Below are 26,486 nucleotides of genomic sequence, written 5' to 3' on the forward strand. Positions count from 1 at the left end.
ACACAGGACAAAGATGTGGTCGTCTGAGACAGCAGAGAGTGACTAGCGCTCTGTTGAGAAGTTTGTCCCTTTAGGGCCACTGTAGAAACATGGCAGCGGCTTCACTGTAAGGGACCCGCGGTGTGTGTAGATAGAAACGGCTCATTCTAAGGTAATAAAAACATAACGGTTCATCATGTAAGGTCTTTATACAACACTGGAAATATGCATATTATATTGCATTTCTGTCAATAGATAATAAATAAATATTACACACTGCACCTTTAAAATGTAGATATCATATTTCAGGGAGCAACCATGGTCTTTTCCAGTGTATATTGTCAAAAAAAATGTTTTACAATAATATATACAATTAAGATATATGGAAACTAGCAATATTATGCAGTGGCTAATATATATATATATATATATATATATATATATATATATATATATATATATATATATATATATATATATATATATATATATATATATATATATATATATATATTGCAAAGAAGAAGCATCACTGCATTTATAATGCAAAGAAAAGTACAAAGAGGTAAACAAAGAAACCCTAAATCTAAGAGAACGATAAAATCATAGATTTTAAGAAATGAGGTAATTCTTAAAATGTATGGGTAATTATAATAACTAATATTTAAATAATATAGCTAAAATATTTAACTAATATAAGTTATGCGTTATTATTTATTTCTTATGTACATCAAATCTAGGCATAGTGTTGAGAAATGTATTGTTGTGAATTAAAAATGCGCATTTTTTTTGTGTAAAAGAATCAATGAGTCGTTCTTTAACCGGTTCCTTCGAACGAACTGTTCTAAATAACCGGTTCGCCGAAACGAGTCGGACTTCACAAGAGCGGAGGATCCCCACCCGTGAGCATGGCGGTGTGTTAGAGTATTAATGAAGACCGGAGAGAGCAGACACAGACGGGAAACACGAATATGCGCCCCAAATGATCCGATTTTAACGGACTGTGTTTCTATCCGCCGATACCGGAGGCCGTCCGCTGGGTTTCTCCACGCAGTCTTCGTTTACTTCTATAGGATGGTGAGCTGAGCAGATGAAAAGCACAAGTTATTGCTGACCGCCTCTATTCAACCGTCTCCCGTTGTGAATTATAGGCGCGGGCGGGCCGCCGGTGCTCCGTGGTCATGAAGCGCTGCTGCTGCTGGAAGCTTGTCTTTGTCCGCGGACAGCCTCGTTTAAACGCCCGAAACATGAACACCAGTGCCGCCGTGTGAGTTTATTTTGATTGTTCGACCCGTTCAGACCGGAGAGATGCGTGAGTATAAAGTGGTGGTCCTCGGGAGCGGCGGGGTCGGTAAATCCGCCCTCACCGTGCAGTTCGTCACCGGGACGTTTATTGAGAAGTACGACCCGACCATCGAGGATTTCTACCGTAAGGAGATCGAGGTGGACTCGTCGCCGTCGGTGCTGGAGATCCTGGACACGGCGGGCACGGAGCAGTTCGCGTCCATGCGGGACCTGTACATCAAAAACGGCCAGGGCTTCATCCTGGTCTACAGTCTGGTCAACCAGCAGAGCTTCCAGGACATCAAGCCCATGAGGGACCAGATCATCCGAGTCAAGAGGTCAGATCTCAGACCTGTGCTTTCCCACACATGCCACAAACTGCATGTCATATTAAAACGGTTGCATGCATGTGTAATGGTGTGTGTGTGTGTGTGTGTGTGTGTGTGTAGTGTTGTTGGGCCTTTACAGGCCTGTTGCTCGAGCCTTGATGTGCCGCATCCAAGTGTTGGATCTGTCAGCATGAAAGATTCATGCAGAAGTGATGCACTAGAGGAGCATGAGTGTTTAACACACATTAGAGTGATTTAGTGATGAATACGCAAACAAATCAGAGTTTATGAGGCTTTAGAAAGTGTTCGAGGAATGCACGTGTGCTCAGAGTTGACAATATTAGGTCTTTCACTTCTGGGAAAACAGGCTAAAATACTGATGACTCATCTTGCACTCAGGGGCGGAGTCTTTGTTTGCCCAATCAGACGCCTTCTACAGTGAGAAAACCCCTCCTCTAATCACACCGAACTTGCATGAGTCAGAATAAATGTATATTTGACTGAAAGTAGACATTGCTGTGGGTATATTAAAAAACGCCAAATGTTGTTTTATTCATGGAATGTTATCTAATAACTAATAATACAAATGCATAAAGATAAAAGATCAAATGCATTCATCTTGCTTTTGTCATTGGCCTGTGTAGGGAAAGTTTAATGTGGTGGGCGGTATATCGAGTTTGTACGATATATTTTTTCGAGACGGTATGGATTGAGGCAATACCATTTATATCGATATACAGTAGTTTTATACGAGCGCATATGAAAAATAGTGGAGGACGCAGAGTGCACAATCCAATTTGTCCAAAACATGACGCACACTTTATATTAAGGGCTTCAAGATAACTGGTGAGATGAAGGCCCTGTCCCAGATGGCACCCTAAACTAGGGCTGTACGATTAATCGAAAAATAACCGAAACCGACATTCAGAACCTCTAACCACCGTATTTTTCCCATGTCGGTTATTTCGGTTTTCACGTGACTCCGCCCCGTCAGTCACATCAAGTGCAGTTTGCAGGCACACACAGAGATGCAGGAGCGGTTATCTGTGTTTATAGATGCTCAGAATTACTATGGTAATGGCATGTTTTACACAGTTTATACAGGTCAGTTAATTGCCGTTCTTCATATAGCCTACCGCTGACGCATGCGCGCGCACACACACACACACACACACGGCGCGCGCAAGCCCAGAAGCCACTTTCGTGCTCATAAAGTTTGTCAAGTATGCGTTTAAAGGCTTGCCAGTTTCAACATTTAAAGCGATTGTGAACTATTCAAAAACAACAATATGGACAATGTATCCGTTCAGTGCTTCTTTCTGTGACACAGAGAGCCGTGTCGCGTCTCTGGCAACACACACCCGGAAGGCAGATTCTTTCACCTGCGTCCTCACAAAGCTTGTCATTTGTATGCGTTTGAACCCCTGCCAGTTTGAACATTAAAGTGTATTATGTTGAACTAATGCCTGATATATTGTGACAAACGAACACTCAGACAGAATCTCGCACATCACGTGAAGATCGCGCACAGAGAGCAGCAGAAACGCAGTGTCAACGCCATCCTGCGACTAAAGTCACTAAAGTAGCTTAGAAACTCAACCGTTATAGTCATACATTTTAATACCTTTGAAGGAAGTACAAACCACAGCTTAATAATGAATAGAGACGGTATGAGTAATTCACACACAATCACTCTCTCATTAATGCATTCAGATAAATGTAATGTAGGCCTATGTGTTAATGTATCTGATGTACAACAAACCGAAATCTGCCCCATTGACAATAACTGCTGAAAGTTTCCTTCAAGTATTTTAAAATCACAAAGAAATGCACTTTTTCATTAGAAAAAAAAATTCACCTTGAATAGTAGAAAATATTTATCAGTGAACTTACTCAAAAACCTTATGAGGGCAAAAAAAAAAAAAATTTGTTCATTAATCGTAATCGAGGTCAAATGTTCAATTAATCGAGGTTTTTATTTTTGGTCAAATGGTTACAGCCCTACCCTAAACCCTTGCGGTCTTCCTCTGAGTCCGTACTTTTGATGATGTAATGCCGCTTTGACTCCCGGGAAGAAGTCCGCTGTGTAACCGGCAGAAGTGCGAATCGAGGGCGCATATCGACCTCAAAGGGGGCGCTCGCGAGCACACTTCTGAGACCTAAAATGATAAACGGGACGCCCTGCGGTCTCGTGGACTTAACGGACACACGCACACAGCGGCCATTGTAAATCCACAAGACCGAAAGTGCACATGAAGTGGGCAAGTGAAGTTTTTGAAGGGACAAGTGAAAGAATTTTACTTGCCCGACAGACTAGTATCCTGATTAAAACGTCAATAACAAAAAATAACTAGGCAATCACCTAAATGATTCTGCATTCAGTAGTGTAAGTGGCGATCGATGTTGGATATAATGTATAATGTACTGAGCTGTTGAGGCTCATGCAGCCTCTCGAGGAGAAAATCGAAAACAAATGAGCGCCTCTCACACAGAGAAACTCAGTTAACACACACGGTTAAAATTACAAATTGTGTTTTTACATTTATAACATATGATACAGTTAAGCAACATCACACAAACAAGAGTGCTGTTTTCCTGAATACCATCACGACTGAACATGACACTAATACAAACGAAGGACAAGCACGTGAACTGGCTTAATGTCCCGTATTTATCAAGCTTCTCAAAGTGCTATTTTAGTCTTAAGTGCTGAGAATTCATGAAATGTACTCCTACTTTCAAATTTAAGTATAAAAGCAAGTTATCAAATTTCTTAAAGCTAAGAATCACTCTTACTCTCCCAGTTATTTAAGACCGATTGAGAGGTCTCTCAAGTGGTTAGGAGTTGCCAGTAGGAGTTTGTGATGGCACTGAGGAGACAGACGTGTGCAAATCTTTCAGGAGAGGAAGGAAAAATGTTGTTGAAATATTTGACGACGAGCGGTTTGGACTGAGCAAGCATCATCTTTTTCAGCGCTGGTTAATGTTGCCATTTATATAAAAAAAAAAGATTCCGCTGTTCGAATGAATCGGCAAAAAGTAGCGCTTCTTCCTCCCACCAATTCTGTATTATTTTGGATTATATCATAAAATCTAGCCTATATATAGGCGGGTGAGTTAACAGCACATTGGTTTAAAAAAATGTAATTTGTAAGACATGGTGGAAAAAGTGTTTATCTTTCATTTCCAATGTGAATATCATAATGTATTCTCTTGAAAAAAATGTATTGTGTGTTGAATGCAAACTCCCCTTAATTCCACCATTCAATATGAATTTATCTGAGAATATTTTCCTAAATAAGGACATCTATTCAGTGATTGGTTCATGCCTATGACATCATCCAAAATCCTATTTGTGGCACAGCAAAGTATCATAAATCAACTCTAAGAATAAAAATAAGAATCTAAAAATCTACTAAAAATTACGTTAGGAAAAAAACGTTAAATGAATTAGTTGCACACTGTGCGCAGTACTTGGTAGCCTTGTTGTCTGCCTAAGTTAATTATAAATAAACATAATAAACTAGTAGGCTATTTGCAGTATATTAAATAGTTTTTGAGCTGATTATTTTGGACTGAAATGAGTCTGACACACGAGTCTGTCAGCTCTGACAGCGTTGCATCACGTGCACCTGCGCAATATCATAGCCTGTGATTTCCCAAAATATAGTACTATGTTGTCAACTAGTGATATCATCACAAGAACTTTTGAGGAATATGCAACATAATTTAGACATAATTGCAACTAGGGCTGCCACTAACGACTATTTTTATATCGATTAATTTATTGGTTAATCGATTAATCTATCGACTAATTTATCACAATTTTCAACAATTTTACTTAAAAACATTTAATTTGACTTGCAACGTTGGCCTTCAGTAGTGCACTATAAGTATAAATGTAAACAAGCCCTTGAAAACTAAAAGAGTAAAAATGTAAAAAAGGTGCAAATTTGTAAACCAACATAACAAAAAAAGAGAATATCAGCAAATACATTTTATAGCCTCTAGAACAGTGTTGTCACAATACGAAAATTATGACTTCGATACGATGCCAGACTAAAATTCCTCAATACCGATACTGAATCCATACCATGGCAAACAACTGTAAAAGTAATGAATAATATGACAGACCTTACTATTCATTGTTTTATCATTGTTTTAGGGTCAAAAAACCCTAAAAACTCCCTTGTCCGGCTTGTTCCTGCCCTGCTTCACACAGAATATGAGGTCTGGCCTTTTAAAGGGTAACTAAACCCCTGCTCAGAGCTTAACTCCACCCACTGGTAATTAAAAAAAAATGCTGGAAAAGTGGGCAGAGCCCAGCGGAGACAGAGGGGATGAACCGAGGGCGGAGCTGAGCGGAGGGCGTGCACCTGAGACCCGCAGTGACGGATTGATTGACAGCTGTCTGACTCGCGAGTCGCAGAGATGGAGAAAGACTGGAGTGACGCCAGTAGCTTTGCAACAGAGCGGTCATTTCTCCTACCTTCACCTGAAGTGGAGGAGGGTGGATTGTCTGTAGACACAGACCCAGAGCCTTATCAATGCGAGCCGCTGCTCAAACTGCGTTAACTCCCGATGCAGACGATGCTAGTGAAGCAGCCGCGCAAGAGAACTGACCTAATCTATGAACAGTCAAATCCTTACACTGAATGCCACTAAAAATAGATCAGATATCTGATATACATACGATTTTCATTCAAATGAACTGAATCAATAAGCAGCGCAGGACCAATAAGTTAAGACCTAAAAGCCTATTAGAAACAGATTTCCTCAAATAAGTTAGACAGTGCGTTACGGTATTGATGTCCGTTACCGAGGCAACCACTTGCGTGTCAGGGTTTGAAAGCGCGTCTCATGTATGAACATGATCTGTACACATGACGGGCGGCAATAATATCGCAAGAAAAGCCTGACGTGTACTGACAACTGCATTATTTAACCGTATTTTCTTCAATACAATGTTAAAGCAAGTGTCAAGTCAGTTTCATTCATAATGTTTCCACTTCATGTAACATGACAGTTCATACTGGAGTGAAGCCGTTCTCCTCATGTGATTGGGGGAAACATTTCTGAGGGCGTGGTGAGCTCGTGCTAGGGGCGCGGATAGTGAGCCGTTGGAGGTACCATCCTACATCACGATGACCCACAACGTCCAATAGGAAAACTCAACTGCAGTAGACACCGTTCAACCTTAAGAGGGCAGCACTTTGGCGGTTTTACACCATATTTTATAGAATTAAAACACTTTATACTCAAATGTCAAAACATTTACTCGAATCAATGAACAGCATTAATAAAGCCCCAGTATTACAGATCATCAACTAAAAAAAGTTGGTTTAGGGTTTAGTTACCCTTTAAGAGCTGCACGGACCAAACTCATTGTAACACCTGATTTCTCATTCAACTCTGTATACGTTCACTAAAGACATCCGACTGTGTTTACCTGAACACTCGCATTTTTACATATATTTTTTACCATTCAAACCCAATAATCCGCGAAACTGGCGTCGTGATCTGTCTGAGAGAAAGGCGTGTGCGCGCTTCAGATCAGTCCGGCAGCTCGAGCACGTCCCGGACCATAGTGAATGTAGATATTTGTAATATTATCTCATAATTTGTCAGCAGGTTTATTAGGCTGCTGTCACTTTAAGAGCTGACGGATCATTACACTGTTACACTTGCGTTTTCTTTCTCAACTGTTTACATTCACTTAAACCAGAACTGACTGTGTTCAGGGGAATACTCACTAAGACCGGCGTTTTGGCATTATATTGTGTGTATTTGACTGTTTAAGCGCAATAAGCAGTGAAAAACAACAAATTTTAGTGCTGAGAGGCAGCTTTATGTGCCGCACTTTGGGCCTGAGCACAAAATATGCAGATATGAGTCAAATTATGCACAAAATTCCAGCCCTGTAACAGCATACAACATGTATAAATATATGAAATTCAACCTGCCAGAGTGTCTGATAGGAGTGACTGTGACACACACACCACTGCTGAAATGCACACATTTGGCAGGTTGGCGGGTGTTAATGTCAAACCCTGGTTGGGATGTATTGCAGCAGTTGTAACTACTTCTGAAAAACAATTGTTATTCAAGATCTCTTGAGTAAATGCAGAATATGTGACTACACAAACAATAAGGGCTTGATCAGTTTGGTTGGTGACATTCGGTGCCAGTGAGAGGCAGTAAAATGTGAGAAACAACAAGTTCTCAGTCTATTGAGTGGCAGCAGGGGTACATACATGCATACAGACGGGGCTTAATACTAACTGTTTACCACACCTGCCTATGGCCAGTGACATTTACATTTAACATTTAAATGTACATTTACCAGCCATACATTTTTTTTTATCGGCAATGAATTTTTGCAATTCTCCATTCTAATTTCAAAATCACAGCTAAAACCACTAGTCTAACTAATAATCAAATTACAAGCAAAAGTACATGTATATAGACAAATACCAAAGATACAAATGAAATGCAGTGCCTTTCAGGTTTTTCAGGTTGGTCTAACAGTAGTTTTCAGGTACAGAAATGTAATAAAGCAAATGTAAAATATCACTACATAGTCTTCACTGTATAAATGAAACCTCTTTTTTTAATACTTATTCAAGTTACAAAAGTTATTAAGCAGTGAGTGATTTTTTTTCTTCTTTGTCCTGTGTTTGATTAACATTAAAACAGACAGCAGCAGGAATATTAGGCTGCTGTCACTTTAAGAGCAAATGCACAGACCTAATATACTGATACACACGCGTTTGTCTTTGACTGTCTGGGCGAGAGACAAAACCGGTGTTTTGGATACTCGCTATTTTTTGGACAATTTTGTGTGAATCTGTGGTAGAAGACATAAAAGAGCTTTTAGACCTTGTTTAAACCTTGACAATTTAAATAAGCACAAGAAGCTCATTTTGTTACTCGCGCCAAGAAACCCGCGTCACAAAATGAGCTTCATTTAGCGTCGTCTTGTGCTTATTTAAATTGTCAAGGTTTATACTTTCATGACAATGCAGCGCTGGCCCGTCCCGAGCATTGTGCAAGTTTGTTCTTGTTTATGTTCATACATTGTTAGAATTCATAAAAATTAGGCCGATTTTTGATCAATTTACAACCATCGGCATATCGGCTATAGCATGAAAAAGGCAGATATAACAAACCAATGGTTTATTAATGAACTGCGTGAAGGCACTGAGCTGTGTAATGTCTGCTGCATAATCCAAGATTATTCTGTAATATTCCTGCTGCTCTACTGTCTGTTTTAATGTTCATCAGACAACAAAAGACCAACAAAGAAAATCACTCACTACTCTTGGTGACTAAATAACTTCTGTAACTTTCATAAGGATTAATTTCCACAATGCGGAAAACACAGATGGAATCCAGTCATAAAACGGAATTTACTTCATAACGCAGAATGCCACGAAATTTGTCAAAGTTTTGATGAGTAAATAAAACGTAGGTCAATAGGCTACACTTAAATCAAAGCGCGATATATACTCGTGTCTGTGAATATTAAGCCGCAAAAAGACTGAATCCTGCATGTTTCTGTGTGAATGAATGGCGCAGACGCGCGGTTTCATTTAACTAACACACACACACACACACGCACTGAAACTCAGTGTTTTTCAGCCTCTGCCGCATTTCAGCATTTCACCGTTTCATTCGACAAAATCTATCGTCATATCAGAAACACACACACAGGAACTTGAAGGTCTTCACGGCAACCCGTCAAAATAAAAGTTCAGTTTAACAAAGTAATTTTGACAGGATTAATGATGTACAATTAGCTAATGTAATAATAATATATGCATTTAATGTATACAGTGAAGAATATGCAGTATTATTTAACATTAAACCTACTTAAAAAGCACATTTCATATGTATCTTGTTCTGTTGTATTTATGTTGGCCTGCTGAATGTTAAAAGGATCCAGTCCTTTTACATAGGTTCATTAAAAATGATTTGATAATGCAGCAATAAACTAGCTAGCAGGCTATAAGTTAATGTATGTTTTTTTTTAAAACTGTGCTGATTTAAAACATTATCAAAACACTATTCATTTTAATGACAACATTTCAAATAAGAAGGCAAGTGACAAATATCAGTATCGGAATCGGCCAATAATTGTTTAAAATCTGTATCGGCCCCAAAAAATCCTATCGGTGCATCCCTAATAAAAATGTTACCAGCCAAATAGCGAGTGACGGTTTCATTTACTCGCCAACACCAAATTTTACCCACATTTGGCGCTTGCAAGTGTTCATTTTAGGCCCTGCGTATAGACATAAGAGCAAACTGCACACTGTTACAAACACACACACGTGAGCCCAGATGTGCTAAAGGATTGATAATGAAATTGTGTCATAATTTGAAATTAATGGACTCTTTTAAGAATTCCATAAGGAACAATTAAGATCCCACTGAAGAAACAGGAATTGTCCTATTACATCCTGATCTATTCTATTAGTATTCTTTAGGTTTGCTTCCCAATTTAAAACAATCCAGAAGCAATCCATTAACAACAGCAACATTACTCAGGAACAGTCAGTGAAGAGAAGAACGCTCCTGTAACTCACACTCCCACAGTCTCACAGTCCTGATCCAGAAATACATTTATACAGACCTGCAAACATCATCATCTCCAGCACACATTCCCACGCAAATAATAGAGATCTGCACTCGCACGCAGACGCCGCTCAGAAAACATTGAATAATTGAGTGGCATAAATGTTTCACACAGTAAAAGCGATGCATAATGAGGGAGAGATGGTGGGAGTGAGAGACGTCTGTCCCAGCGCTGCTTGTTCTTCAAGGATGAGTGAGAGTACAGAACGAGAGGCTTTACTGCCATTTAAATATAGAAATAAGCGACTCGAACAAATGATTCTACAGAGCAAGTGCAAATGTTATTGCCCATACGTGGAGGTGAACACCTCAAGCACAGACTCGCACAAACTTCAGATAACGCAGCGTGTAGACGAGAAGCAACTTGAATTTGCTTGCTAGATGATAAAACAGCATGATACTAAGACTACAGACCATAATATTGTGGAGATTGGTCCTTGTATATACCGCCCACAATACCCAAGTGTTGCGGTGGACGGATGTGCACAGTCACGCAATCAGAAAATGTAAAAATGGTTCTCAACATGTTTAGCCCATCCGTACAGAGTTTTTTTTTTTTGGTCAAGACCCACAAATGGTGAGAATAAGGCCAGTATAGGCTATCATTCTGGAAGCACTTTTAAACTGTGACATCACTAGTGGTTTGCTAATAACAGGTTTGTGAGGGGTGTGGCTTCAGTAACCCCACCCTCCTCAAGCTCTGGTTAGTGGTTGTGGGTAAAGACATTCTTTTGCCTTGAGGGCAAAGCTGAACAATGCACTGCAAGAGTTCGGACGCGAGTCTGAAAGGGAGTTATTTCATAATGTCTGCCCTGAGCAGAAACAGCCTAATGCTGCGTTCACACCAAATGAGAATGGAGCATCAAAATTGCGTCTACCGCCTCTAGTTGGACGCTTGAACATTTTGAATCCATTCGCGCGTCCACAGCGAATTGGACGCTCGTATAAATCATTTTCATTAAAAATATGTATTAAACACAAATGTGGTCCAGGTAACTCCTACATTATCTTCACTGCATGTGTATTTAAATATCCTAAAAAAAATAAAGTTATGAAACTTCTCTTTGCCCTCAGTCAAAACGATTTTGCAGACAACAAATGATAGATTCATGAGAGCAAAGATCGGCCGTTAGATCCACACAAGATGAGCCACTACAGGCCATCAGAGCAGCGGCAGACGGCAGAAGAACTGGCTGAGGAAAGGCTGCTCTCGCTGGGGTTAATGAGCGCTGAGCGCCGCTGATCGCCCGGATCTCACAACTCCACAAACACAAGATCTTTTTTTTTTTTTTTAAATAGGCGCTCTCTTTATAAATAAACCACAGATTTGAGCTTTAAACAACTACATTCTGACCTGAAAAAGTCGTAAAACCTCATTTTGTGACACAATAGTAGTATTTTTAAATTATGCAGGGTTTCTCATCATGTCAATTTACCACGTGACAGCAGTGAGCAGGCTCCTGATTGGTTAATGCGCCGCGAATTGACGCCAAAGTTCAAATTTTTCAACTCGGGCGTCAGATGCGAATTCGCTTCAACCGCGTGAATGGCCAAAAGCACCATTCGCGTAAGACGCTCAATGCGCATCCAATTCGCACGAACGAGGCGGAATCGCGTCCATTGCGCCACGGGACCTCCAGACGCGCATCAACTCGCCTTTCCATTGACTTAACATTGAAATCACTCGCTCCTGACGCTCTATTTGCGTTTGGTGTGAACGCAGCATAATCATAATGATAGATTCAGAGTTGAGAACTAAGCAGAAGTACTATATAGTAATATTAGGGCTGTCAAAAGATTAATCGCGATTAATCGCATCCAAAATAAAAGTTTGTGTTTACATAATATATGTGTGTGTACTCTGTAAATTATTATTTATATATAAATACACACACAAGCATGTATATATTTAAGAAAAAAATATTATTTTTATATATAAAACATTTATATTTATATATATTATAGATTATATAAATGTATATATAGTATATACATGCAAATATTTCTTAAATATATACATGAATGTGTGTGTATTTATATATAAATAATAATTAACAGAGTACACACATATATTATGTAAACACAAACTTTTATTTTGGATGCGATTAATCGCGATTAATCTTTTGACAGCCCTAATTAATATACAGTTTGGCATTGCACGTCTATTAAACGATGGCTATGTTGTAATAATATTAGACACAAATTTGCATTAAAACAGTATTTTATGAAGCAGTGTCATTAGCTGCGTTTACATGGACCCTAATAATCTGTTTTTAATCAGACTAGTAGCATAGTCAGAAGAAAAGTCACCTGCAACCACGCCAGTCAGAATGAATTGGCCCAATCTGATTGAAATTTAATTTGGATTGTAAAGCATGGTTTAAACCTTTTCTAATCCGTTTGATAGGACATGTAAACACTTGATTGGATTGCAAACCAAAACTGGAAAGTACTGTGCAATGATGTTGTTGTTGTTGTTGAATGTAGGGCTGGGCGATATGGCTGAAAACTGCATCACGAAATAATTGTTTCATATCGGTCGATATCGATCATTATTGATATTTTTATGACCCATTTAAAATAAGGACCAGGAGAAAAATATTTTATATTTAAACATTTTTATTTTAAACATAACCTTCCTCTGATTACAATCCCCTCAGTTATAAAGGCAGAAATGTCAACACAACCATGGAAAAGTCTAAAATCACAATGAACACTTAATTATCTCTTAACATTAAGGTGCAGTGCCTCCGTTATTTCTTTGTAACGGTTACCGTTTAGATGCTTTGTCATAAGGCACTGATGCAGAGAAACATTACCTCCAGGTAACAATATCTTTTTTCTGATTGGGACTGAAACAAGATTTCAATCAGAAACAAGATTATTTTTCTCCCCCCACTGGTAGATAATTTTGCTTGTTTTAAGCAAAAAAACTCATTTTATTTTCAAGAAAACAAGAAAAAATATCTTATGTCATTTTACTTATCTAGTAAATGCATCTTGATTTAAGAATTTTTTGATATGTAGATTAGAAACGAGACTAAATTACTTAGTAAGATGAGCATTTTTTGCAGTGCACAAAACAAGGGTCTCAATCATATTGAATGTTACAGGGACTAATTAACACAAATGCGTGTTCCGCTTCAATTAAATTTTTTTGGCATATGGTGGTGTGTTCTTTATGACAGCTTTCCTAAAAGTGTATCCTATAACTAAAATAAGAAATATCCCAATATATCGCCTTGCTTACTGTATCGCAATATATCGTATCGTGATGCGTATCGTATCGCCAGATTCTTGCCGATACACAGTCCTAGCTACTTTGCTGGCCATAAATGCAGTGAATCCATGATAAAGCATGCAAATTAAATCTAAATGCATTGGGTGGAGTGTGATTGTATTAACTTAATATTAGGGGTGCACCGATCCGATATTAGGATCGGATATCGGCCGCGATACTGACAAAATAGCTGGATCGGGGATCGGAAAAATTAACAGATCCACAAGCCGATCCAGGTGTTTTTTTCCGTCGCAGCAGAACCGACGTCATTCGTCAGCTTCACGTGTGTCGCATGCTAGAACTGAGCAAGCCAGAGAGTCGGCTGTGTGGAGGAGATATTTCACGCTTGCCACGCCAACTAGTTCGTCGCTGTTTCGAGGGTATTACTGCAAAGTCAGGGTCTTTCCTGCATTTATATTTTTTTGACGGCCAAAGCCTAATTTGATGAGTTATTGTGATTTACGAGTGATGTAGAACAGATGCTGCGCTTGTGACTGAGTGACAGAGAGACCGATCTGAGAGCTCCTCCCCCGCGCGCGCTCTCTGGGTCTTCAAAATAATCAGTGTTCGCTCTCATATTTCACATATTAATCCAAATCAAAAGCTCGGAAGACCGAAACCATGTTGCACGTGACACATCACTGGGTGTGAATTGCGCTCAAAAAACATTGACTCTTCTCTGACCAGCTGACATAAAGCATACTTTCAATAAGCGGGAGACAAATTATATCCAGTTATGAAGTGTTTTCTGTGTGTTGACATCTTTCGCGATGTTCTAACTAGGGCTGTAATCTCCCAGTCGATTAGTCGATTATTGGTCGATACGTTCTGGCTCGACCAAAATTTTGATTGGTCGATTTTTTGCAGCGTTCATTTAATTAGTTTTTGCCGCGTTCATTTAATCAGTTTTGCTGCGCCGCGTTCATTTCATCAGGTGGAAAGCACTAATTGCTAATGGGGGTGTTTTCAGAGCACCCCTGTTTCACAGGTCTCAGTCTGCCTTCAGAACACCCCCATTGTTTTCACTTCTTTTGGATTAGCCCAACCAACTGGCGAAGAGAAGTCTCTCGCCGGTCCTTTTTTTTCATTCCCCGCTGGCTCAAACGCACACCCATAGCGGTAAACTTGAGGAACGCCCATCAACATACACATGAGGGGAAGCGTCACAACACCACGCTTCAGTCGTGCCGCAAAAGTGGATCTGTACTGTCCGTTTTGCCGCGTTCATTTCATCAGTTTTGCCGCGTTCATTTCATCAGTTTTGCCGCGCCGCGTTCATTTCATCAGGTGGAAAGCACTAATTGCTAATGGGGGTGTTTTCAGAGCACCCCTGTTTCACAGGTATCAGTCTGTCTTCAAAACACCCCCATTGTTTTCACTTTTGGATTAGCCCAACCCACTGGAGAAGAGACAGATTGAAGAAGGCTAGTTTTCTGTAACTTATATTATTTATTTAATTGTGAGAGCGTTTTTTCTGCTCTTGATCTGGCTTGTTTAATAAATATTCATTTTTTATTAAAGTGGACGTGCCTTTTGTGTTTAAGAGTAAAAGCTTTAAGTTAATAGTCTATTCGTTTCTCAGCCGCGAAGCTGAGCTCAGCTGATCCTGTTCGAGCTGCACAGAGCGGCTGATATTATACTGTCTGTCAGTTATTATAATACATATGACAAAAACAATTGTCTAAATTATGTTGCATATTCCTCAAAAGTTCTTGTGATGATATTTAGTTGACAATAGTACTATATTTTGGGAAATCATAGGCTATGATATTGCGCAGGTGCATGTGATGCAACGCTGTCAGAGCTGACAGACTCGTGTGTCAGACTCATTTCAGTGCAAAATAATCAGCTCAAAAACTATTTAATATACTGCAAATAGCCTACTAGTTTTTTATGTTTATTTATAATTCATTTATGCAGACAACAAGGCTACCAAGTACTGCGCACAGTGCGCAGCTAATTAATTTAACTTTTTTTTTCCTAACGTCATTTTTAGTCGATTTTTAGTCGAAAATTTCAGGACTTCAGTCGACCAAGATTTTCTTTGGTTGATTACAGCCCTAGTTCTAACAGACGGGATTCGTACACAACGCGTCTGCTAATGTCCGATTCGTGACCTAATGACTCCTTTGAACCGAATCATTTTAACGACTGGCCAGAACAACTGATCTGTCCAACACTGAACTCACGAATCAGTTTATTAATTTACTCAGAACGCATCTGAAATGAGAACACAAGTGTGCTTACCCATTTTAGCAAGAGTGGGTAGTAAGAATTATTTTTAATTATCAACAGTATTTCATCTTATTTCTGTTGACAATGTGTAGTAAAATAAATAGGCCTAGCCTACAATCATTTAGACAGGACTGAGGTGAAACCAGAACAAAGTTGTTATTAGCTAGCTGAACATTTTTATTAAATTGCATATGGTTGAAAATTAGACTATTTGTTAATTTGTAATGCTACTTTTTAATATTGATATGATTATATACCAAAACAATTATCTGTAGTGTAAAAATGTTTGGTAACTGTCAGATTACTATTGTATGTTTGACCAATACACTGTTTTTTGTTTCCACTGCTACATTTTATTTATTTAAAGAAGTTAGATTACATTCTATTTTAGATTTGAATGCACAATTGTTTTTTAAATAAATAAGAATTCAACACCTTACATACATCTGTTATTTTGTCTTAGTTATGTTTAGTTAGTAAAGTCTGGTGCCTTTAGTCTCTTCAAGGAAGGTATAAGGTGGAAGATATACAGTTTATTATTAATTCAACAATATATCGGATCGGTATCGGGTATCGACAGATACACAAAGCCCAGGCATCGGTATCGGGACTGAAAAAGTCGGATCGGTGCACCCCTACTTAATATGGTATGATAAACAACAAACGTCTTTCTCATTAAACTTAATTTAAATAAACTAATCATTGAATATTCGTTTTTTTTATGAGGCTGAATATTTGAATACGATATTTTTGGTAAATGCCCATCCCTCCATAAAATGATTTAAAGTAATGCAAAACGTGTTTTAAAATCAGCTAAGGCCCTGTTTACACCTGGTATTAAGATGCATTTTTGTTGATCGTAGTGGGCGACGCTAAATACAGGTGTAAACGGGGTGTAAAGCGTTTTGAGCTTGTTCACTTTCGACCACTTCTAGAGGTATTTGAACACATATTTGACCGAATTGTTTTCAAAAGACCGTCTACTGACCTAGCACTAACATTATGGGACGCGCGCTAGCCAGACGGGATTTAAACTTTTGTTGGCTGGAGGCCCAAGTTTGGTTTGAGGATGAAAAACGTCCCAAGCACAATGTTCTCTCTCCATTCCTGATTTCCAACACACACACTCACAGCGTTCGGCTGGTCTTGTGGCTGTCAGAGCAGAAACTAAAGCTAATGCTCTCCTTGTTTCTGAAAAAGCCCATAGACCCTCCCCTTGAAGAAATCAGGACAGAAGTGGTTGAAAGTGGACAAGAGACAGATTAAAACACCAGCTGTAAACGGGAATGTGTCTCTCTCGTCTACTTGTGATCCGATCGACCAAAACACATCTTCATATTTAATTTGTTCCCTTAACAACTGTCAATTCTATTTAAGAACCAGGGTTCCCGTGATCTTGAATGACCTGGATATGCTGTATATTTCAAGTGTTTTTTTTTTTTTTTTTTTATAGGTCTGGAAAAGTCATGGAAAATAATAAAAGGCTAAGGCATTTATTTTTTTGGCCTTGCCCATTGTCGAAAAGACACAAATTTATGAATTTTGTCAACCTCAATAATATTTTACCAGGTAGAAATTGTTATTTGTGAGTAAAACAAATTAATAACAAATATCCTGTGACTGGGAGTGACACTTTTATAAATGGAACAAGTGAACCTTGTCATATAACGAACATTTTATGGGTTCCCATCATGGGATCATTTCATGGATTTAATTTGAATTAATTTTGTCAGCATACAGCAAACATACTTTATCTATAGGAAAACATTTAAATGAAAATATTATGCTATGTATGTGTGCTTGGGCTGTTGGGAAAAATAAATGTACACAAACGAAAATGATAACATTACAATAAACTATAACAGTCAGCTTAAGGTGGCTACAAGTATTTTGTGATTAAATGTCAAAGTAACTTCAATTTCATAAAATAGAGTTTTAATTAAGCGTGACCTGCTGTGACGTCCCAATGGTGTTGTGTTGTAGTCTATGGATCTGCCTGATGTGTACATATTAAGTAGACTCGCTCCCTCTGTCAAAGTCGAGGGTCTGTGCATATAAACTTGAACGAGCTTCAAAATAGCGGCGGGGATTCCCCCGAGGGGAAGTGCCAAGGGAAGTTCACAAGTGTATGTCTAAAAGCGGAGTTAAACGCAGCCCAAGGGTTTTGTGTCATAGCTGGGAATACATTGTGTACTTCAGCATGGCCGAGTTAACACACTCAAGTGCACTTTTGTCAAATTAAAAGTTTCATTTTAAAGCACATTTCAGATCACTTTTGTCATGTTTTAGAGAAATTATTCTGTGCTGAATTTCCCAGGGTTTGTGTCCGCTTGTTTGCTGTCTGAGGGTCTGATGAGGCTGTGTGTGTGTGTGTGTGTGTGTGTGTGTGCAGGTATGAGAAGGTCCCGGTGATCCTGGTGGGGAATAAGGTGGATCTGGAGAGCGAGCGGGAGGTGTCCGTGAGGGAAGGGCAGGCGCTGGCGGAGGAGTGGGGCTGTCCGTTCATCGAGACTTCCGCCAAGAGCAAGACCATGGTGGACGAACTCTTTGCAGAGATCGTACGGCAGATGGACTACGCGGCCCAGCCGGATAAAGACGACCCGTGCTGCTCCTCCTGCAATATACAATAACCCCCCCAACACACACAACTCACATTACAGCAGCTTTGATAGACCTTCTAGTGTCGGCGGTTTTCCATCATTCTCTATCTACAGACTGACAGTAACTTTGAGGATTTGTTGTCACTTTAAATTCTGACTGACTCAACCGCAGGAAGAGCACTTGCCTTAGGTTTCACGCTTCCTGTCTGAGCAGGATCCTTCAGTGGAGATGAGTTGGACTTTTATGTTATCTTATGGTATTGATGATTTTATCTGAATTTGTCACCAGGTCAGAGAGAGAGAGAATAAGGGTTCTTAGCCATATGCTTGATATAGCCATATAATTATTTAATGATGACTTTCTTATTGTCCATTGTTTTAAGGAAATAGATCCATTAAAATCATCTTCTGTTTCATACTGAGGTAGAAAAACAGTCAGCTTTGTTCCAAAACCTAGTTAGATGCCTACATAGACAGAATGTTAAAGCCTGAAAGTGATCATACGCACAGTTTACATGACATGGATGTCATAACAGCGTTGTAAATACGTACTGTACGCACACAAGCTCCTTGAATTTCTTTGCACTAATTAGTTTTTCCACAAGGACAGTGGCGACACTGACCTGGCCCGTTGTTTCCCTGTCAAAAAGAAAGGGATAAAAAGAACAAACTACTGGAGATGACGACAACAGACCGATTACAAGGACATTTTCATTGGTCAAAACCTTGAGAAATAGGGACGTTTTTAGTTGCGTATACTTTGAAAGGTTGTGCGTTCGGCGGTGCTCAAATGTAAAACGGGAATATACTTCACGCTCGGTGGTGTGTTCAAGTCCTCCTGGGAAGTCGTGTTTACTATGTCAGGAGGTTCAAGTCACTTTCGTCAGAGCAAGATGGCCGATCTTTCCGTCATAACTTGAACACATCATAGAATCACAAAACTGGTCTTTTTAGATTCGGTGCTGTATGCCGAGTCAAACGATACCCCATTTTGGGCGTCGGCCATTTTGAATTTTGTCGTAAAATGCTATATTGTACGAGGGCATTGGTGTATCATTACGAAAATCAGTATGTGTCTTCGGCACCATGACCTGAATGCGCTCAAAGTTTCAGGGCAGCACCACCTTGTGATCAAAAGTTATAATGAAATTTTAAAAATGCTAATAACTTTTGATTAAATTAGTCTATTGTAAAGAAACTAAAAGGTCTACCAAAAGGTAAAGGTCTTAATAGATTCCTTGGGTCATGCCAAGAACATAGATACCAATTTAGCCAGAGTTGGCCGCACTTCCTGTCCCCCATTGTGATTTCTTTAAAAACCTACTTTTTTGTAACTCCTCCTAGACAGTTTGTCAGATTTTCACTAAAATCGAATCAAATAATCTTCAGACCATGCCAGCAAAAAGGTTCGGATTTTTTGTCAATAGACAAAACCCTTTTCATATATTATATTTTAGATTCGGTGCTCTATGCCGAGTCAAACGATACCCAATTTTGGGCGTCGGCCATTTTGAATTTAGTCGTAAAATGCTATATTTTATGAGCACATTGGCATATCGTTAGGAAAACCAGTATGTGTCTTCGGCGCCATGACCTGAAGGTGCTCAAAGTTTCAGGGCAGCACCACCTTGTGGTCAAAAGTTATAATGAAATTAAAAAAATGTTAATAACTTTTTATTATATTAGTCTATTGTAAACAAAACTGGTCTTGATAGATTCCTTGGGTCATGCCGAGAACATAGATACCAATTTCGGCCGAACTTCCTGTCCCCCATTTTAATGTTCTTTGAAAACCTACTGTTTTGTAACTCCTCCTAGACAGATTGTCCGATTTTCACTAAAATCGAATCAAATAATCTTCAGACCATGCCAGCAAAAAGTTCTGTTTTTTGTGTCAATAGAATTTTTTTTTTCCATATATAATATTTTCATTTATACCGCATCAACAAATTTGATGGCATGATACCAAAACAACTCGTAAAAAAAACGATCTTTCCATCATAACTTGAACACACCATAGAATCACAAAACTGGTCTTTTTAGATTCGGTGCAGAATGCCGAGTCAAACGATACCCCATTTTGGCCATTTTGGGCGTCGGCCATTTTTAATTTTGTCGTAAAATGCTATATTTTACGAACACATTGGTGTATCGTTACGTAAATCAGTTTGTATCTCGGGCGCCATGACCTGAAGGTGCTCAAAGTTTCAGGGCAGCACCACCTTGTGGTCAAAAGTCACTAAAATCGAATCCTATCATCTTCAGACCATGCCGGCAAAAAAGTTATGAATTTTGTTTCAATAGACAAAACCGTTTTCATATATACCGGATCATCAAATTTGATGGCATGATACCAAAACGACTGTATCTGCGACGCTTTGACATTGTGAATGCACTCATGTGCGCTCAACTCGTAAATACGATCTTTCCATCATAACTCGAACGCAACATAAGGACATAAAAGCATGTTCCCCTTTGCATTCCCAGAATGCATTGCGAATGAGCTCTACTGTATGAAAAAAAAAAAAATCTTCCAAGACAGTGGATGAGATTCTAAATATAACTATTTTTTGTAATGTGTGTGTTCTATGCATTTTTTATTTTCCCTCGAATCGTTCAGCCACCCAGGGCTGTGCATGTTTACAGTCACCATGACTTTGCCAAGACACATTCAACATATTTTGTTGATCCTGGAACTACATTCTTGTCCTTATCCGTAAAATCAGAGGGAAGTGAGGTGAATGACTCTGATGTAGAAGCACCTGACCCTGGTTGTGAGATTATATAAACTGTAAACTTGTCCCTCAGATTGGAATGTTGTTCCAGGATCTTGGTGAAATCACATTCGTCTAATGTCTATGTGGAAAGCTCCAGATGCGTCACGGATGAGGTGGTTTCCGTTAGGATGCAGTCTGTGTGGGTGAACTGTAGGCTTTGGAACAGAGCTGTTGTCTTTTTGCTGCTTCCATTCAAAGTCGGATGTTCAGAAGACGACGTACAGGGTTTCTGCAGGTTTCACCAAGTCAAATTTAAGACTTTTTGAGACCTTTTTAAGACCATTATGAATGAAATTTAAGACCTATAAAAGGAAATGCAGTCACAAATTTACTTGCAAAGTAAATTAATTTATTCAAATTGAACAAATCAATAAACTTGCACTTCCTCATAACTCAATTCCACCAAGATTTTGAGACTTTTTTTTGGCGATATTTGAGATAAAAATGAATTTAATGATTTTGTGGTGGTAATTTCCAGACGTTTGCATTTTTTTTCATAATTAGGACACCTCATTTACCATATTCTGCAAAATGCACAACAGCCACACATGACAATATAATAAAAAACTAAATACATAAATCTTGTTCATTTTGGTTTACAAATAATGCAGGATCTCAAAAAAAAAGCATGTTGATTTTTCATTATATTTAGTAATCGCAGAAACACGAAAAACTGGAGGACTATTAGCTGAAGAATAAAATCTGTTTTTTGTGTCTGTGGTACAATCTGAAAGAGACTCCAATAACACGAAAGCTGATTGGCTGCAATATAAGCTGCATGTTGATCTCATTTGTAGTTGTATTACAGCGAATTATATTTGGACTATTTATTAGTGCTGTCAAACGATTAAAATATTTAATCGCGATTAATCGCATTAATGCCATAGTTAACTCACAATTAATCGCACATTTTTATTTATTCTAAATGTCCCTTGATTTCTTTTTGTCCCATTATTTTTTCTTATTTTAATGCTCTTATCAACATAGAAAAGTGGATCGGCTTGCTTTGTTCAAATGTTTGTTTTATTGAAAACAACATTGGCATACTTTAGTGTTCGATTTCACACCAACATTCTCACTTGAAGCAGTCATTCACACTTGGAGCAAATAATCGCTCACACAATGTAACACTGTCCATCAATAAAAGGGTGAAAAAAAATACTTTGTTGCACAAACAGCCCCTTCAACAGCCCTTTCTAAGGGATCAAAACAGGGTGATACAAAATAAAATTACAAAGTGCACATGCAAGGTAAACTAGGACTCCGCCTATAGTGCAGTTAAACCAGGGGTCGCCAACTAGCGGACTCCGGTCCAAATCCGGACCGCGAAGCCTTTTGACGTAGGCTAATGAAACAGTTAACGTTGCAATGCTCACTGTTGCGTTCAGACCCAGACGCGCGGTCAAGCATGCAGGTACACCGGACGCGAATGACGCGACATGCACGCCGCTTAATTCGCGCCGCAGAATGTCTATTTGCGTCTTTGCATTGACTTAAATCACTCGCGCAAAACGCTTCATTCGCGTCCGGTGTGAATGCACCATCAGAGCAGAAAGCAGCGCTCAAGACAAGCACTTTTAGTTGAAGACCCCTGAGTTAAACCATGGCATAATACGTTTCTCATTTCGGCGTCTCACGCTTGCCATCCACGTCTACTCTTTTAATGGCCCAAACAAGTGTGGGCAGCCGCAGCGTGCCTGATGTTTTGTTTCCGGTCTAGCTACATCCGGAGTGGTGTTGTAGTTTTTCTAACGTTACTAGTTGCTGCAACAGCATGTGAAAAAACTACAAAGTTTGTTAGACCAAAAAGAACGTTAATCTCGCGATAAAAAAATTGACGCCGTTAAAATAGGTTTGCGTTAACGTCGTTAATAACGCGTTTAACTGACAGCACTACTATTTATACATTCTAAAGTGCTGCAGGATTTCAATGAGCATTAGAGGAAGCGTTACATGGACGTAGGAAAATTAAGACCTGTTTAAAATGATTTAAGACCTAAAACAGAATACTTTAGCGAATTTAAGACTTTTTGAGGCCTAAAATTTTGATTTTGAAATTCTAGACTTTTTAAGACCCCGCGGAAACCCTGGACGTAAGGAAGCACAACGACATCTCTACTGTCAGCTTTGCAGTGGAACAATCGTGAACAAAGATCTTTTTTAGGAACCATCCTGGGGAGGATACACTACGCTTTACAAGTGTTCGACTGGTATATCAACGGAGAAGAGTCATTGATCTTGTTTTATATGTTTGCTAGACATGTTTTATCATGCAGTGTTGGACTTTTTGTCTCCTTGATGCATTTCATTTGCTTAAATGTTGAATGTTGATCTGTGTAAATCTTGCTGACTGCATCAAGCACCCGTCATTCGCGAGTTTCCAAGCTTGAAATCCCAACTTCAAGAGACTTTCTATTGCACTTTTCCCAGTAGGAATGTTAACTCTCAGAGCCGAATGGAATGCAGAGTAAATCCTGGTCACTGATTGGACGGGTCATGCGGGTGGGGGACGTTTGGACACACTCAACTTTTGCTCTCGGAGTATCACATATGGCACTCTTTTTCTGTCTCTCTCTATTTCCCCACCCTTTTCTCACTTGTCTCTTCAGCATCTCTTTCTGCACTCATTCTCCTTATTCCTCTGTGGTTGTATGGCTCATTGATGATTATGCTTATTGGTTGACTGTATACATTTGTACAGAGGTTGCCAGTTTTTCTTGGTTTCCTCCTCCTGGCCGGGATTGAGCTTCGATCTCAAGGCTGAACATATAGAGATTACGGAGATGGATGGATGGTGTATGTGTGTGTCTGAGTGTATGTGTTTGAATAGAGAGCTCTGAGTCAGTATTGATTTTATATTTTTTTATGTGGACGTGTGCTCAACTTCTGAATGACTGAATGGTGACACTCTTTTTTTGTTTGTTTGTTTGGCACCTAAATAAAGTGCATCTGACACACACACATTGCAGTGCAGTTTCTGTGTGCTTTCCTTGTTTTAATACCTACACATGCATTTACAAACATTTGTGAAAAATGTGTAGTTCTTCAAGCGTGGTACTGTGATATGATGCCTATGAAGTCAGTTTGTGAGATTTCATCCCTGCTAGTAGATATTCCACGCTCAACTGTTAGTGGTGTTAATGGAAAGTGGAAGCGTTTGGGAACAGAAGTGGAAGATCACAAAGTCACAGAGGGAACCGGTCACGAGTGCTGAGGCGTAAAAGCCGCCAACGCTCTGCTGATTCCATTGATGATGAGTTCCAAACTTCCACTGGCATTAAAGGGACAGTTCATCCAAAAATGAAAGTTTGCTGTACTTTTTTTCTTCTTCAGTAAAGACTGTTTTTTTAGCTGAAACCGTTATTCTGTAACTGCGTTCAAATACGCGACTTGTGCGCGTAGTTGGACGCTTGAACATTTTGCGTTTACTCGCTTCATCCGCGCGTGACATTCACTGATATGGATTGTTTTAAAATATGGTGAATAAGCTCAATTTGGCAGCTTTAGCTAGCTTGTAGTCTCAAATGTGTGTGTGTGTGTGTGTGTGTTTATATATATAGCTCAAACTGAGCAAAGAGCGCTTTTTACAACATACCAGACTGTCTGACCTCCTCACTCACTTATTCCTGTTTCTATAAAGTATGAAGATGTGTCGTACAGCTCCGGGTATCCACATATGATTTTCTCCTCATTGTTGTCACTACTAGAGCAAGCTTCTGATTGGTTAATGTGGCGTGAATATTCACCAAAGTTCAGATTTTTCAACTCGTGCGAATCACGTGATACGCAGAATGTCTATTTTCGTCTTTGCATTGACTTCACATGTAAATCCCTCGCGCTTAATGCTTCATTCGCGTCTGGTGTGAACGCACCATGAGGGTGGTTCGCCTACAGAAGTTCAGGCTGCAGGATTGCCGAATGATTAACGTTATCACCAAGATTCGTCTATATGTGTAAATATATATAGGCCTACATCAAACAAATAAATGAAATATTATTTGTAGGTGTGATAACTTGACCCTTAATCACAAAACATACGGGAGACGTCAGGCTGAGTCAAACACCCAGCAGGTTTTTTATTATGCTTCACTTTTCTCACACATTCTTATACATCCGCGTATGTTTACGTAAGTCACGCAGGATCTACTTTCTTTTAAATTCACCCCTGAGCATAGGAACATTAACTACTAAATAAACAGTGTGGTCTACTCTTAATTAAACAAAATAATAATTCCTTTGGAATATCACATTGCTCAAATTACTACTTTCTTTCCCCCCTTTAAGATAACCACATCAATTATAACTTCTTCTTTTTTTCTTATAACACAAAGTCGTCCAAGTGTTTGGGCTTTTGCACAGTCCTTTCGGACCTACGGACTTCTGGAACAGAACTTGGGGTTTTCCTTTCAACAGTCCCTGGCTGGTCCTGGGAACCCAACACCACTGACTCTGTCCCAGTGTCTCTACAACCAGTCACTCCCACTACACACGGATGTGTCCAAGGAAACATCCCCATCCCCATTCTCTCTCGACGTTGACCTGTCACACTCCTGAACGAGGAGTTGATCCACATGTCTACGCACCTAAGAATAGGCAACATTATGCCAGGATGACTGTCCTTCCTTTGCCGTACCTCAATTTGCTGCACTTTGGCTGCTGTCTGTAGATTCCTTCATGCACAATCATTCACATCATTTTCTCAGATGTTTAATATGCAAATGTTTTAACAGCGGCTGTTGTTTAGGGTCCTTGCCACCACGAGACAAATCGGCATTGCAAAGTGAAGATGTAGCTCGACTTGAATCGCCTTCTTTTGACTGAAAGTACTGCCAAACAACACGTTTTCTGTTCACGAGTTCCATTGTCACTTTCTCAGAGCCGACTGCATTCGAACGGCCCAGCTAGTAAACACCTTCCCATAATCAGCAGCCTAGGGTTCGGTTCGGTGGAAAAAAATGCTAAGTTTCAGCAGAAACCAAACCCCGTTAAAAAGCTCAATATTCGGCCCAATCCGAATCCTGGGGTCCGTTCTTCGTACGTCGCTAACTCAGTTAGCTGGATTTGATTGTTGACGATTTGACATGATCTCGGATTGTTTGGTTCTTCGAAGCTCATCCTGGACTTGCTGTCATAGTAACAGGTCCGTAAGCTTAAACCTGCTCATGAGCAGTTTATTTAATGTAAACAGGATTAGATTGCATCTTGAGGTGATACTTAAAATCTGTCCCAGCCACTGCTACTTTATTACAAGAGTTCATTACTGAACCAGGGGAAATAATAATTTTAAATAATAATAATAATATAAAAATTGTATATTTTATATACATATGAGAATGTATATAATATTATAATGTTGTATAATAAT

At 39.2% G+C, this 26,486-nt stretch overlaps 1 protein-coding gene across 2 annotated transcripts; it reads left to right on the plus strand.

The window, feature by feature from the left end:
• The first annotated feature begins 851 nt into the window (after positions 1 to 851).
• On the plus strand, positions 852 to 23,017 carry rap2aa (RAP2A, member of RAS oncogene family a). 2 transcript variants are annotated; one of them, XM_079822269.1, is made up of 3 exons: positions 876 to 1,056; positions 1,131 to 1,601; positions 18,137 to 23,017. In XM_079822269.1, exons 2-3 carry the CDS (start codon positions 1,288 to 1,290, stop codon positions 18,372 to 18,374), a joined length of 552 nt encoding a protein of 183 aa, XP_079678395.1. In that variant the 5' UTR covers positions 876 to 1,056; positions 1,131 to 1,287; the 3' UTR covers positions 18,375 to 23,017. The 2 variants fall into 2 exon arrangements, with proteins under 2 accessions (XP_079678394.1, XP_079678395.1); XM_079822268.1 differs by having other exon boundaries at positions 852 to 1,601.
• The last annotated feature ends 3,469 nt before the right edge of the window (positions 23,018 to 26,486 follow it).

The sequence above is a fragment of the Gobio gobio genome (assembly GCF_949357685.1).
Source record: "Gobio gobio genome assembly, chromosome: 7".
In the NCBI taxonomy this organism is placed as follows: Eukaryota; Metazoa; Chordata; class Actinopteri; order Cypriniformes; family Gobionidae; genus Gobio; species Gobio gobio.